Source organism: Phascolarctos cinereus, unplaced genomic scaffold, assembly GCF_003287225.1.
Source record: "Phascolarctos cinereus isolate Bilbo 61053 unplaced genomic scaffold, phaCin_HiC Scaffold_1;HRSCAF=81, whole genome shotgun sequence".
NCBI lineage: Eukaryota > Metazoa > Chordata > Mammalia > Diprotodontia > Phascolarctidae > Phascolarctos > Phascolarctos cinereus.
In genome coordinates this window covers 84,007,232-84,023,435 of record NW_027555514.1, presented here as the reverse complement: position 1 = coordinate 84,023,435, position 16,204 = coordinate 84,007,232, and the positions used below count along the sequence as shown (strand labels likewise).

The 16,204-nt window shown below is 34.3% G+C and overlaps 1 protein-coding gene across 4 annotated transcripts in view; it reads left to right on the top strand.

Moving 5' to 3' along the window:
- UBE3C (ubiquitin protein ligase E3C) overlaps positions 1-16,204 on the top strand; it is a 162,961-nt gene that overhangs the window by 97,459 nt on the left and 49,298 nt on the right. For all 4 annotated transcript variants that reach the window (XM_021009644.2, XM_021009643.2, XM_021009642.2 and 1 more), the window contains one exon: positions 9,879-10,126. In XM_021009644.2, the coding sequence (XP_020865303.1) occupies positions 9,879-10,126 (248 nt within the window). The remainder of the gene's footprint in view (positions 1-9,878; positions 10,127-16,204) is intronic.

The window sequence follows — 16,204 nt, the reverse complement described above, 5'->3', positions numbered from 1 at the left end:
AATCTACTGTTTGATAGGCCCAAAGACTCCCACTTGTGGGATAATAACTCACTGTTTGACAAAAACTGCTGGGAGAACTGGAAAATAGTATGATAGAACCTAGGCATAGACCAACATCTTACGTCATATACCAAGATAAAATCAAAATGGGCACACGATTTACATATAAAGGCTGATGCTATAAGCAAACTAGGAGAGCAGTTTATGTCAAATTTATGGTGAATGGAAGAATTTATGACCAAAAAGATAGAGAACAGTATGAAATGCAAAATGGATAATTTTGATTACATTAAATTGGAAAGTTTTTGCACAAACAAAATCAATATAACCAATATTAGAAGGGAAGCAGAAAGCTGGGAAACAATTTTTACAACCAGTGTTTCTGATAAAGGCCTTGTTTCTAAAATATATAGAGAACCAAGTCAACTTTTTAAGAATCTAGTCATTCCCCAGTTGATAAATGGTCAAAGGATATGAGCAGGCAATTTTCAGAGGAAGAAATTAAAGGTATCTGTAGTCATATGAAAAAATGCCTTAAATCTCTATTGATTAGAGAAATGCAAATCAAAACAACTCTGAGGTACCACATGACACCTGTCAGATTGGCTAACATGACAAAACAGGAAAAGGTAGATATGGTATATGAATGTGATGGAATACTATTATTCCAAAAGAAATGATGACTAGACAGACTTCAGAAAAGCCTAGAAAGATTTACATGGACTGATGCTGAGTGAAGTGAGCAGAAGCAAGAGAACATTGTACACAGTAATAGTGATGACTAAGTTTGATAGACGTAGCTCTTCTTAGCAGTGCAACTCCAAAAGACGCATGATGGAAAGTGCTGTCTACATCCAGAAAAAGAACGGTGGAGTCTGAATGCAGATCGAAGCATACTATTTGCATGCGTGCATGTGCGCTCTCTTTCTTTTTTGGGGGGGAGGGGGCTTCTTTTCTCTTGTGTTTTCTCCCATTGGTTCTAATTCTTCGCAACGTGACCAACGTGAAAATTAAAAAAAGAAAAAGAAAATGAAGGATGAACAACATTTTCTTAAGTAATCTGAATTTTTTGTTTGATTATACAGTTTTTGAAGTGTTGATGTTAGGGACATACAGAGGTGGTGATCTATGTTAGTGGAGGAGCTATCCACTCCTTATCAGTTGAGGAATGATTTGTTAAGAAATTAGAGATACAAACTGATTTCATGCTTGGGGTGTAAGCGAGAGAGAGAGAGAGAGAGAAAGATAGAATGAATTGCACAAGCGTTTATCTGAGAGATTTGATGCAATATTTTTCCCACTGAATAGTTTCTCTTGTTAGTTTACGTGCATTGGTTTTTGTTAACGTGAAAGATTTTTATGGGGTCACAGATTTAGGGTTGGAGGGATCGTCAGGTTAAACTGCCTCATTTTATAGATAAGGAAACCAAGCCTCGGGGAGATTGAGTGACTTGTTTAAGATCACACTGATGGGAACCAGCAAGGAGAAATTTACATGGAATGGTGGGTACATTGCCGTATATTTTGATTACCTTTAATTCTTCTTGTGGTCAATCAACTGTTCTCTTTTAGCTATAGATCTGAACTGAACAAACAGATTCTTCCATATAGAGCCTCTGTGGCAGAGAAAACAGTGAAACTTGAGCTTTCCTTAAAGTGTATACTATATTTATATAAATACACCCCTCAGTAATATCAAAGCTTTTTGTTGACTGCATTGCATAGTTAACCCATATTAAGATTTTAGTTAACCATGAAGTACTTCTAAAATGTTTCTTATTTTAGAATCCTGATATTTTACTCAAGATGATTAAAGGTAAGACTTTGACTCAGTCCAAATTTTAGTGAGGGTTTACTGATCTCAAATAGATTGAGACGGGGAAAGTGTCCATTCCTGTGTTTCTCAGAATATAGCCATTTGTGGTCAGTTGTAGGTGGTAAAGAGTCAGCCTGGAAGTGAGGAATAGCCAAGTTAAATCCCCTCTTCTAACACAAAATGGCATTGTGACTTTGGGCAAGTTCTTTGACCTGTTATTCCCAGTCCCCCTCTTCCCCAACTCTAGAGGATGGATTATTGAATGTTTGCCATGAAGTAATTTTCTACTTCTGCTTAAGTTCCACTGATGAATTGACAGATCTGGACAAAAAAGATTTCATTGGCGCTAGTGCATAACTGGTTCTTTTCCTTTTACTTTAGAGTACCAAGCAGTGTGGTTTAGTGGAGGTAGTGCTGCCTTTTGAATTGGTGAAAACTTGAGTTTGAATCCCTCTGGCCTCTTTGTTACTATGTGGTGCTTCTGAGCTTTAGTTTTCTCATCTACAAAAATGAACACATGGTTGTTTGTAATGCATACTGAGTTGTCATTAAAATCAAATGAGTTGATGTCTGTAAGGTGCTTTGCAAACCTTAAAGCACTATAAAAATTTCAACTATTATCATTATAATTGTATTTGTACTACCTTCCTCATAGTTAGTGTGAAAGGATAGTTTTTAAAACTATAAAGCACTGAAGTAATAAAAGCTGCTATTATTCTTGTTGTTATATTCTTCCAAATAAAAACTTTCAGACATTCAGCACTTAATGGCCAGTGCCTTTGATGCCAGGGAAATATCGGTAGATTAGAAAATGGAATCTATCCTTTCAATTTAAGACTTTTAAATTTTAATTTAAGTATTTTAATTTAATTAAGGAAGTACATGCATGATTTAGTTTTTAATTTGGGGATCTAAGTTGCCTGCCACCTTGTTCCCCCTTAATTGTACTTGGCAGTATGATCTGGTACGCGTTAAAAACTTTTAGCTAACCCTTTTAGCAATTTAAGAATAAAATAATTTAAGAAAAGGACGTGCCTTGATTGTTCTATTATTTTTTACTTAAGGTTGAAAGTGTTTTCTATATTTCTGATTCAGACACCAAGACATTCAACAAAATGCATTTAAGGGCCTTATTTCCAAAGTGACAAAAGGAATCTGTGAATAAAATATTTAATTTTTCTCTCTGTGAAAGGTGTGGCCAACTTACAGACATTTAAGGCCTAAAGACAATGAATTTTAGTCTAGTTAGGGAACTTAAATGGGTGCTGCTCTTTTTTTCTTACCGTTTTTCCATAGCGAAAGAGATAAGGAGTTGATAATTGGCAGAGTGGGGACACAGCTAAGATTGTATTTCCTGTCATTCTCTAGTGATTCATAGCATTCTGAAATAGGAACTTTTTTTTAAATTAATTTATTTTGATTTAGTGATTGTTATCACTTCCATATGCTTTTGAGTTTAAAATTTTTCTCCCCCTTCTTCCCCACCACCCTTCCCAATCTGATATAGGCTATACATATGCATTTCTCTTAAACATATTTTCACATTAGTGATGTTGTAAGTAAGAATTAGAACCAATAGGAGGAACCACCAGAAAGAGGAAATAAAATTCAACAGAAGAGGGAAAAAAATAGCAAATAGTATGCTTCGATCTCCATTCAAATTCCATAGTTCTTTCTTTGGATGTGGACAGCATTTTCCATCATAAGGCCTTTGGAGAAGTCTTAGATCCTTGTGTTGCTGGGAAGGGGTAAGTTTATCGATATTAGTGATCGCACAACATGGCTGTTAGTATGTACAATGTTCTCTTGGTTCTACTCACTTCACTCAGTGTCAGATCATACAAGTCTTTCCAGGTTATTCTGAAGTCAGTATGTTCATGAAATAGGAACTTTGAAAGAAATCAAATGTGAGGTTTACCCAGTAATATCCAGAACACAGAAACTGTTAGGTCCTTTACAAAGTGGAAATTTCTAGAGCTCAGTATTTTAGAATCCGATCTTTTAGAGGATCTATCCAAAAATCAAACCAAAGGTAACCTTAGAATTCCTTACCGTTTTAGGAAAGAGGGAAATAGAACAATTTATTACCTCACCAAGTTCTTATAGAAAATAGTGATTTATTTGAGTATATTACTTTTTTTCACATGAGAATCTCAAGAAAAACCCTGGGAAGTTCTAAGATTGAAATCACCTGGTCTAACCTGAATTAACCCGTAGTTAACTACTTCTGCTCTTATCACCGTGCTTTTCTCCCCCTCTGCACTTTCCCCTTTTCTCTCATCAGATGTTTAACAGTGATTTTAGTGTACTAGTAATGGATTATCTGATGATTGATTTGACTCACTAGCACCTAAACTACAGGAGAAATATCATGTTTATCTTCTAGATATTGCCTTTTTTTTAAAGTATGACTTAATACTATAGGAATAACATGTATTTTTGAAAAATTGTAGTTCAGTATTTTGTCTTTAAGCATCTCTTGACTTGATTACTAATCAGTTAGATTTTTACTTTAGATAAGACAATAGAGTATACTATAAATATTAGTGGGTCTGAAAGTTGCAAGTACTGCACTCTGCCTTTAGAAAGATTAAAGACAATACATTTATAGCACTCATACAAGTTAATGAATAAAGTATATTTGCTAGCCAGTTATCCTATTGTGGTTGTAAAGCAGAATGGGTTTTGCCTGGGAAGAAATCAAAGATGGAACAATAAAGAGAGGCACTATCCATTTCACATAAGCTAGAATGTAAATAACTACATAAACAACTTTGGAATCTGTACCAGAATTTTGGAATAAAAATAAAATGAATATATCCTAAATATTTAAACTAAATATAATAGAAAAATTCTAGTGACAATTTACATTTAATATCCACTAAGGCCGCTTACCTTGTGATAGAGTTTTTAATTCCACCTAATTTATATTTTAAAAAATGTTAATGATACTTTTTGTTTTTTCATAAAGTAGTACCTTCCAGGGGCAGCTAGGTGGCGCAGTTGATAGAGCATCGGCCCTGAAATGAGGAGGACCTGAGTTCAAATGTGACCTCACACCAAACAGTTGACACTTACTAGCTGTGTGACCCTGGGCAAGTCACTTAACCGCAGTTGCCTAAAAATAAAATAAAATAGTGCCTTCCAACACTGAATTGATTTTCTCTTTAGCATTTTAGGCTTTTCTCCAGATTGTTTAAAATCTCCCAAAAATTTGGGTGTAGAGCCTATCTACTTTTCTTCTCTTCTGTCACAAACCCTAGGAAGAGGTGATCACTTCTCTCAAAACTTCTGTAATTTCCACCAGCCAATTCAGATCAAGTATATAATTTCCCTTGTTTGTTCTTCCTACTTTTGAAGAAAGAATTTTTTTGAGTGTTTTGAAAGAGAGTAAGTTCCTGCAGATGTCTAGGTAATTGAAATCTCCTGTTACCAAATATTTCTTGCCTGTGTTGCACTTGTGGCCTGTTTTCCCAAATCCTCATTCATTTTCCCATTTTGTTCAGGTGGTCCACAGTATACACTGATGACAAAATCCAGTCTCTATCCCTCCACTAATCTTTGTCCAGTTTGCTTTTACTCTTTTTCTGTTTTCTGAATTTCCTCAAATAAGTGCACCTCTTTAATGTTCACTGCTATTCCTCTTACTTATTCCTTTTCTTTTGAATAAGGTTTCCATCCAGTGCCATGTTCCAAACTTGGGATTCATTCTACCAAGTTTCATTGATATCTATTAGGTAAAATTTACCTCCTTGGGGCTTCTAGTTCTTATTGCATGTGGCTTGTACTATGGTTATTAGACATCCTATGGTCTATAGACATCCGAGGCTATGAGTTTTATTTCTGCTTTCTTTTTTGGATTTTGTCTCTTGTGAACTTCTGGTTTCTCAACTGCTATTCTTTTTTCTTTTTCTTTTTTTTTCTTATTATAATTTATTTTTAACATTCATTTTAAATTTTGGCTTCCATGGCCTAGCTATACCAGATCTAAAACTGTATTATGAAGCAGCAATCATCAAAATTAGTTGATACTGGCTAAGAAATAGACTTGTGGATCAGTGGAATAGGTTAGGCACACAAGATACAGTAGTCTGTGGCTATAGTAATCTACTGTTTGATAAACCCAAAGACTCTAGCTTCTGGGATAATAACTCACTATTTGACAAAAACTGCTGGAAAAACTGGAAAATAGTATGGTAGATAGTAGGCATAGACCAGCGTGTTACTCTGTACACCAAGATAAGGTCAAAATGGGTACATGCTGTAGATATAAAGCCTGATAGCATAAGCAAATTTAGGAGATCAAGGAATAGTTTATCTTTCCAATCGATAGAGAAGGAAAGAATTTATGACTAAAGCAAGAGATGGAGAACATTATGAAATGCAAAATGGATAATTTTGATGGCATTAAATAAAAAAAATTTTTGCACAAACAAAGCCAATGCAACCAAGATTATAAGGAAAGCAGAAAGCTGGGAAACAATTTTTACAGCCAGTGTCTCTGATAAAAGCCTCATTTATAAAATATGTAGAGAACTGAGTCAAATTTATAAGAATACAAGTCATTCCCCAATTGATAAATGGTCAAAGGATATGAACAGGCAGTTTTCAGATGAAGAAATTAAAGCTATCTATAGTCATATGATAAAATGCTCTAAATTGATTAGAGAAATGCAAATTAAAACAATCAAGGTACCACCTCACTTTGGTAGTACCTCAAATTGGCTAATATGACGAAAATGGAAAATGATGAATGTTGAAGATGATGTAGGAAAATTGAAACACTAATGCATTGTTGGTGGAGTTGTGAACTGATTCAGCCATCGTGGTGAGCAATTTGGAACTGTGCCCCAAGGGCCATAAAACTATGCATACCTTTTGATCCAGTAATACCACTCCTAGGTCTGTATCCCAAAGAGATCCAAAAAATGGGAAAAGGACCCACACGTACAAAAATGTAGCAGTTCTTTTTGTGGTGGCAAAGAATTGGAAAATGAGGGGATCCCCATCAATTGGGGAATGGCTGATTGAATTGTGATATGTGAATGTAATGGAATGCTACTGTCGTATAAGAATGATGAGCAGGTAAATTTCAGAAAAACCTGGAAAGACTTGCATGAACTGATGCTGAGCAGAGTGAGCAGAACAGGGAGAACATTATACACACTAACAGCCACATTGTGCGATGATCAACTTTGATAGATTTGGCTTTCTCAGCAGTGCAGTGATCTAAGACAGCTCCAAAAGCCTCATGATGGAAAATGCTATCCACATCCAGAGAAAGAACTATGAAATTTGAATGCAGATCAAAGCGCATTATTTTTTCTTTCTCGTAGTTTTTTACCTTTTTTTCTGATTCTTCTTTTACAACAGACTAATGTGGAAATGTTTAATATGATTATACATATATGGCTTAAAATTTTTTTTTTACTTCCAAATTCTCTCCTTCCCTCCCATCCCTCTACCTCACTTATTGTGAAGCTAAGAAATGTTCTATCGCTTACACATGTGAAATCATGGAAAACATTTCCATATCAGCCATATTGGCCAAAAAAAGGACAAGAAAAAGAAAGTGAAAAAATTATACTTCAACCTGCATTCAGACTGGAGGTGGAAAGCATTTTTCTTCATAAGTCTTTCAAAATTGTCTTGGATTATTGTATTGATCAGAAAAGCTAACATTCACAGTTGATCAACATATAATATTGCTGTTACTGTGTACAGTGTTCGTTTTCTTAGATAACTGCTCACTTCTGAAATCAATTTTTCTCTTGTCTCCTTTGCCATCAAAGGTGGGCTATGAGAAAAATATAACATGTACACACTTGGGTGTTGGTTTTTTTAATCTACAACCTTGTGAAGTATGAATGAATGAATAGGCATTTGCTAAGCGTGTGCTAGCCACTGGAGATACAAATATAAACCTTAGGTCCAAGGGATTTCTGTTTTTCCAGGTGTGATATAACAAATATTGGAGAGTAGAGACCAGAGAAAGGAGTTTCGGTCTGGGGAGTCATAGGGTTTATGAGTAGAAAAATGAGACATCTGTTGTCTCGTCCTTTCTACTAGATCTCTTAGGTAGTATTGATTTGCCTATGGTTCCCATAAGAAATGATAGAGGTTGAAAACAACTGGGAAGCATGTTTACATAAGTGTCTATTAGGCTTATGGCAAGATGTTTTGCTGGGTAGACCTTGGTTTTCTGGTGATTAGATGTATGGAATAGGAAGTATGATTTGGAGTCAGCTGGTATGATTTTTCCCATTCATTCCCTAGGAGAATGTGTAAGATGAATGAAATTCTCCCAGATTAGCAAAATGATCTTTATGGAGGTGGTTGCTATTCTGGTGAGCTTTGCAGTACTTCAGGTCCTTGCTGGGTGAAGGACTGTTGGACAAGAATTGCTCCAAAAATGTAAACCAGTGTGACAGAAGGCAGGTTTTGATGGGCCTCTTACACCATGTACCCACAACAGGCTCTAATGTAGATTCTTAGCTGGAAGGGACCTCCTTGATTATCTCTTTTTAAAGATGAGGAAACTGAGTCATAGTAATAATTACTGATACTTACATCGCATTTTGAAGGATCAGTAATGGCTTACATGCATTACTCCATTCAAGCCTCACAAAAACCCTGTGAAGTAAGTACTAAAAAGACACTTTCATATATCTGTCTTAAAAATCAAGAACCTGAGCTTGGGCAATTTAAGTGTCTAGATCATGGATTCATACTTAGTAAGTTTCTCAACCCAGTGCCCTCATCAGTTAAAGTCCTGTACTTCTAGCACCTTTGCTACATTGAAGATTATGACTTATTCTCTTATTATTTATGTTTAATACAGTTTTTCATACAGTTGGTGATAGCTTGCAGTACTTTTTTCTGAAAACTATTCTTTTGATCACTTAAGTAGGGAAATGGTTTTTAATTTACTTGTGTACCATTTTGGTATAGAGTTTACATACTAGAATTATAGCAGGAATGGTTACTGTAAAATGTTTTTCCTGTATAGCTTTCTTTTCTTCAGGTTGTGCTTATTTTGTTTATGCAACAGCCCTTAATGTTATTTAATCAAAATTGCGTGTTTTATATTTTGGAATTTCTTCTCTTCTCTGGTTCTGAATTTTCTTACCAGAGTTGTAAAATATATAACCTTCCATGTTCCTGGTTTTTTGTAATGTATCAATAAAACTGGAAAATAAGCATAATTAAAAAAACTAAATGCAAACTATCACTAGCCATATGTAGAAGTGTTTCAAATCATTAATTATAAGACAAGTACACATTAAAACAATTCTGGTGCATCACCTCACACCAGTTTGGCAAAGAAGGTAAAAGGTAGAAATAGCTGTTTGGATTGGTGGTGAGGAAATTTTTATATCAGTATTCTCTTGGTAGAGCTATGATTTAGTCCAGATGTATTGAAAAATTTATAATTCTTATTTATAAATATGTACATTTTATTTTATTTCTACTTATATTTTATATACATTTGCAATTTGTAATTTTTTTTGAAATGTTTGCGTTGAAAAATTTTCCTGTAGTCCTTTTTTTTTTTTTTTTTGGTGAGGCAATCAGGATTAAGTGACTTGCCCAGGGTCCCACAGCTAGTAAGTATGAAGTGTTTGAAGCCAGATTTGAACTCGGGTCCTCCTGACTCCAGGGGCTGGTGCTCTATCCCCTGCGCCACTTACTGCCCCCCTCTACAGTCTTTCAGAACGCTTTTTTTATTTGAGTAAAAGAAAATTATGTGAACAACTCTGCCTATTGCCATTACTTTCTTTTTCCTTTGTTAGGGTCTTTTTGTTCTGTTATTGGTTTTGCCCATCTGATTCAGTCTTATTGTTCATTCAAAAATGCTGCTTTTCCTGCTCTATTTATTTATTTTTACGTTTGTGATTGTTGCACTGTTTTCCTATTCTAAGCTAGGAAAAAAAATTTCTTTGTAGTAAGATGCTGTTTGGGTTCATTGTAGTTTTATGGTTTTTCTTTTGTATAAATTGTCCAGATACATGAATCTCTTGGATTATTTTCATTTGTCTTTCCTCTACCATTTTTTTTTTAGAGCCTGATTTGAAAAAGCGAATTCGTGTGCACCTACTTAATGCACATGGCCTGGATGAAGCTGGCATTGATGGTGGTGGCATATTTAGAGAGTTCCTGAATGAACTACTGAAATCAGGCTTTAACCCCAACCAAGGATTTTTTAAGACCACTAATGAAGGGCTTCTATACCCTAACCCTGCTGCACAGATGCTTGTTGGAGATTCTTTTGCCAGACATTACTATTTTCTTGGCAGAATGCTGGGAAAGGTAAAGAATTTATTTTGTATTGAAATAAATATGAAAACCTGCATTTACTTTGGGAAATACTTTCTGAGAAAATGTTGGAAAATACTGAATTTCTTTGTTGTTAACCTAACCTATAGATTTCTGCTTAAAACCAAACATTTTTGTCTTTACCCTAGGTTTATATAGAATACTAAAATGATTCAGAAATAAAACTACAGTCCATTAAAGCTAGACCAGAAATACCTCATGTGGTTGTCATCAGATATGTTCAGTTTATATGCTAGTATGATAAAAATCTTGTTCCCCCATTCGCTTCCAAAATGAAAATTAGAAAAATTAAAAGAATGATCTTGTGCATCCATATATAATAATTAACAGACTCAAAAAGTGTTCATTTGCTATTACATAAGGGTACTTCTCTGTAGAGACAGTTCAGCTTGGCATAAGTGTATACAGGAATCAATTAATAATCATTTGTTTCTAATCTAATTCATTATTATGTGCCAGCAGATGATAAAAGCTTCTGACTTCACGTAGCATATATTTTTCTGAGATATGTTGGCTGCATGACTTTGGGCCAGTCTTGTGTGTCTGTACTCCAAGACAGCTTTCTAAGACTACTAATTGCAAAAGAGTTGCGATCTGTATTGCTTTTTGGTCCTTACTCCCTGGGATTATGTCAGTGGTGCCACAAGTCTGTACTTCCTTCTGTCCCCATTCCCAATACCCCCCATCCCTGCCACCCCCCACAACAACAAAGGAAAGAAGAAAAAACGAACTGCTTTCTTTGCATATCTTACAGTAAAGATACAGAATTTTGTCACAGTTTTGGCAGAATAGATTTGTGGAGGGTTGTCATGGTTTTCTTGTTTTTGGACTTTGGGGGTTATAGGATAAGATGGGGAACAATATTTTAGAGTGAAAGTATAACTTGGAAGACAGAGGACCTGTGCTCAAATCCTGTGTGACCTTAATTTCTCCCAGTCTCAGTTTCTTCACCTGCAAAATGACATGGTTGAAGTAGTAGTTGTCCTTTAAGGTCCTTTTTTGGTTCTAAATCTGTGACTCAAAGAGAACTGGATGTAAAGATGAGGCCATCTTGTTATGTTGGGGCTCTAATACTATCTGTGTTGTCAGTAACAAGTCACTTAACCACAATTTGGGGGGGGTGTTGTTTTTGCATTTTAAAATGGAGATAGTCGTGCCGCATTTATTTCTCCCTGTGAGGAAAATGCTTTAAAATATAATTACCCTTATGTTCTTCAGAGTCTTGGAGTACTTTTCAGGTTATCAAAGAAAAATTCAATTGTTTGGTATAGTTTTTGTTTTATATTAAAATAAATTTTATCCTAATTGAAAATTATTCTTAAGTGGATGATATATTTGGTAACTGATATAGATGCTTAAGTAAATCCTTGGTTCTCAACCTTTTCAAGAGTGACGGGCTTTCACTTGTATGGGCTGAAGCTGGGTGAAGTGAGTAGAACTACGAGAACGTTGTACACAGTAATACCCTTGTGTGATGACTAACTTTGATAGACCCCTTGTTGTGACTCTTAAGACCCAGTAGTTAATAGTCCCACAATTTTTGAAATCAACTGATGTGAAATTTTTCTTTTCCTCACAATTTTGGATAGTTTGTTGTATCTTTTTGGTCAGTGCTTCGTCAATTGGAGATTACACTAAAGTCACCAAGTTTATTGCTTCATACAAATTATTCTTCAGCTTTAATTTCAGATATTTGTTTTACTTAGTAGAATCATTTATAAAAGAATTGCCAGTGTAATTATAATGCTTTATAACATTTGTTATAGAAGTCAGTTTATAACACGATAATTAATATGAGGATCATTTGTTCCTCATAAAAATTCTCTGTTGTATAGGTATTATAATTCTCATTTTACATATAAAGAACCTGCAGGTCCAAGAGGATGTGTGCTTTTCTCACATCTTTTTCCTCTCTCTCCTGGATTGGGAGCAAAACATTGTCTGTTTCCCTCATCTAGTTCAGATTGTTACTGCATAACAGCTGCTTCTGCAACATAATTAGTAAGTGCCTATCCAACTTCGTTTAAAAACTCTGGGGTGAAAAAGAGCCACTTGCCCTGGGGTAGTTTATTCCAGGGCTCCTTAAACTTTTTCCACTCAACCACCCTATCAGTGGTTTTTAAACTGTGGGTCGAGTATCAAAGCTTAAGAAGTGCTAGTCTATTCTACTTTTGGATAGCTGTATTTGTTAGGAAGTGTTTCCTTGCACACAACTTTATTTTGTCTCTTTGCAGCTTCTACACACCTTATTTTCCTTTTTGGGTCCAAGCATATAAATATAACATTTTCTCTCCATACCAATATAGTTTCTTTCAGCTGATCATCCTGTGGCTGTAAGGCTATCACCATCTTAGTCTCCCTCCTCTGATCATTCTCCAGTTTATCAATAGCCTTCCTAAAATGTGGCATCCAGAACTGAACACAATAGTACAGATGTGGTCTCGCCAGGGCAGAACACAACTGAACTCTGTTTCTCTTTAATTGTCTCATTTACAGATGTGGCTGACAATAGAGAGTGACTTTATCCTTTTTCCCCATTGACTACGTTTTTAAAAATTTCAAACCTAGTAGAAAATTGACTCCAGTTATTTATGTACTCTTGATTTCACAGCCCTCATAAACACATGTTAACCTTTATTAAAGTAGACTTTCATTCTAGAACCCTCAAATTAGAGAATGGAGATGCTTAGAGGAAACCTGGTTGTAGAGAGAAGAAGAGATTGTAATTTGTAGATTACCAGGGGAAATTATTCAAATTAATATGTTATAGGAGCATATATTTAGAGTTGAATGGGAACTTAGAAGTCATATTTCATTTTACAGAGAAGAAATTGAGCTCCAAAATTTTGGTGAGTTCTTCAGAGTTGTTCAGAGTTACCTGGGTCATAAATTCCTTCCAGGTCTTTGATTATTAATAGATTACTCTTTTTCTGCTGCATAATGCTGACTTCCATATGTTAAAATACAGAATAGCAAAACAAATATATTTGAGGAGAGGATAATTTCTATTACAAAAGGGTACTCACTTTCTTTACTGAAGGAAGCCATTGTAATGGGACCCTTGAAATTGCAAATCTTACTGTATTCCCTACTCATTTATCTTTTCATTCATTACTGGGACTTATTTGGTAGTTATTTGGGAAAAGGAGAAATCTCTTGTAAAGATCTGCAAGTAATTGAAAGTTATATTTGAAGACAAATATAACTTTGAAAACTTATTATAGCCATCCTCTTAATATATGATTTACAAAAATTCAAAAAATTCAGTATATACTCTTCAGGAATAATGTGTTTTGTGTGAAGCTAATTTTTCCCCCCTAGTTTAAAATTGCTCATTACAAAAAAAGCAGTATCCAGTTTGTTAAGGAGTTTGTGCTAAGGATTGTATAAAAAAAGACTTCTGTAATCATAAATTTTTTTGTCATGTGATTAAATTTTACCTATGATATAAACACTAATGCTTGCCCCAAAATTGATTTCCAAAGGTGAGTCCTTTTTGACTGATGATTTTTAATACCCTTACAAACCATTTGTTTTGTGAGCCCTTTGAGGACAAAGGACTGTCTTCTACCCTTTTTTGTATACTCAGAGCTTAGCATAATGTCTGACACTTAAGTTTTTATTGATTGATACTTGGCAAAAGTTAGTAATGCAGCTTAGAAGCTGAGAGATGAAGAAAAAACTGGTAATAGCACCCAGATGCAACAGATCATAAATCTGATGGAGTGACATCTATTCAGGCCTTAAACTAGCTGTATGTGAAAGCAAACTAGCTCAGTTGAAAAAATAGATGATAATAACATTTTTTGAGGTGGGATGGCTCAAATAATAAAATCCCTTGGATAACTTCCCAATTTGAAATTTGTATGTTCTCTGCACATTAACATTTTAGAGCACTACTGGAACTCTATTTGATTACTTACAAAGTGGCTTTTCAAAAACAAAAAAATGTTGTAATCTTGAATAAATTAAAGGAACATGACATTAACTTTTTTTTAAATTGCAGCAAAAGAAAACCCTTGATTATTGCTTTATTGAATATTGTACATATTCACCAAAGGATAAAGTGACAGTGCTGTTAAATAACTTTCTCCACTCCCTTGCCCACAGGTGTGTAGGCACCTTGTTTGTGACATGTTTGCCAAACTGACGAATTAAACAGAAAGATAAGGCACGTCCTTGCTGTTCAATAACTGCCAGCTTTATGGTCTAAGTTAAAGACCTTATTGAATACTCATTCATCCATTTCCAAAGAATGCTTCCATTTATCCATCTGCAGAATATTATTCAAAGCCTGCAGTACATTATTAAAAGGTTCTTTGTAAATAAATTGAACCTGTTGCAAAGGAAGCAATTTAGCATCCACAGCAATTTAATATTTGTATGAAAGTAAAATGTAAACACTGTAACCCTGGTGAGTTATCTCAGATCTCACACTATCAAAAAATAAATAACATTAAAATTTTCATAATTTATATAAAATCATCACTGTACAGGTAGTCATTGCCAATCCAAATTAATATTATTTCAGAACTATAGGGATTTATATGCTATAATATATTAAAGTTAGTTATCCTATTTTATCCTCTTGTTCATTACTTTGAATTTAATTATCTTTAATAATAGTAGATGAAAAGTTAATGATTTATTGTTAATATTAAAGCATTTCCCTAGAATTACAATTATTACTCCCTTTGATTCAAATTTTCACTTCTTTTTTCAGCTTTATGCTTAGAGTCTTGAGCAGACATTACTTTAGAAATTACAGCATTATGAAATTTTGGAGGCCTTTTATTTTGGCAGGGAATTGAGAGTCGTAGTTTCTCAGTCTCAGAATGTCTGTCTTTTCTTGAAGAGAATGCTAATCTGATACTAGTAGAACTGAAATCTTTTTAGGTATTTTAGAAATCTACTAAGATAGAAGGCTGATATTTGAACTCTAAAACTAAAGATTTTTTGATGGTTTTGTTGGCCTATGATTTTTTCTTTAACATTTCCCATATGCAGAGGCCTAGCTAGAAATTGTTACTTGAAATACTGAAGTATAGCTCTTCCCTTTGTTGTTAAAACTGTTCCATCAACTCCCTATAATCCTGCCATAGAGATGTGGGTCAAAAGTTCCTTATTGTATAGAGATTGATGATTTCCTAACTTACTGTAATAATTGATCACATTTAAATAGTACTCTTAAATTTCATAAAGCAATTTATGACTATTAATTTATTCCTATTCTTTGAAGAATAATTGAAATATATTCATAAACATTATTAGACATAAATGGGTTTTTTTTTGTATTTGCTACCCATATCAAATCAGAGCTGAATTATTACTTAATTGGGCATAATCCACAAAGTAATGCTGGATGTACTGAATTCTAGCTTTCCATCTTCATCCCTAGTTAGCCAGATGTTGTTATAAGGATACTTAATATGCCACTACTTACTTTGTTAATTTGAAAGCCCTTGAAGACTTTGAGGACTGGAAATGATCAGATATTATCAACATTTTTTTTATATTTTTCAGGAGTCAAAGTTAATACACATTCATTCCTTATACATTTTTATTTCTTGCACTTATAATTACAGATAGGAGGTGATATCCATAATATGATAAAGTACCGTAAGATATAGTGTTTTGTCCTGAGCTCTTTTATTTTAGTGACAACCATATTACCATGTTCATTTTTTAATATGACAGCTTGATTACACTCACTTTCTGAAAGCTTATGTTTTGACTAATTGTTAAAAATTTTTTGACATTTCCTCTGTGGTCTTGATCTGTCATCTAGCAATTATCTAGTAGGTTCTGATACTGTTGATTGAAGCAAGTCACGTGTCGTTCAGATTTATGTAGAATGTTCACCAAGTAAACAGCATACCTGAAGAATTTTTTTTGAGAGGGGTGTCCTATTAATATTATTATGTATTTAATGTATTTACTGCATTTCAGCTATGATAGTATCAATTTAATAGAAATAGGCAAGAATGCTGGTAGATGAATACATGCTAGTGCTTTTATTTCAGTAGTTTTTATCGAGCCTGACGAATTATT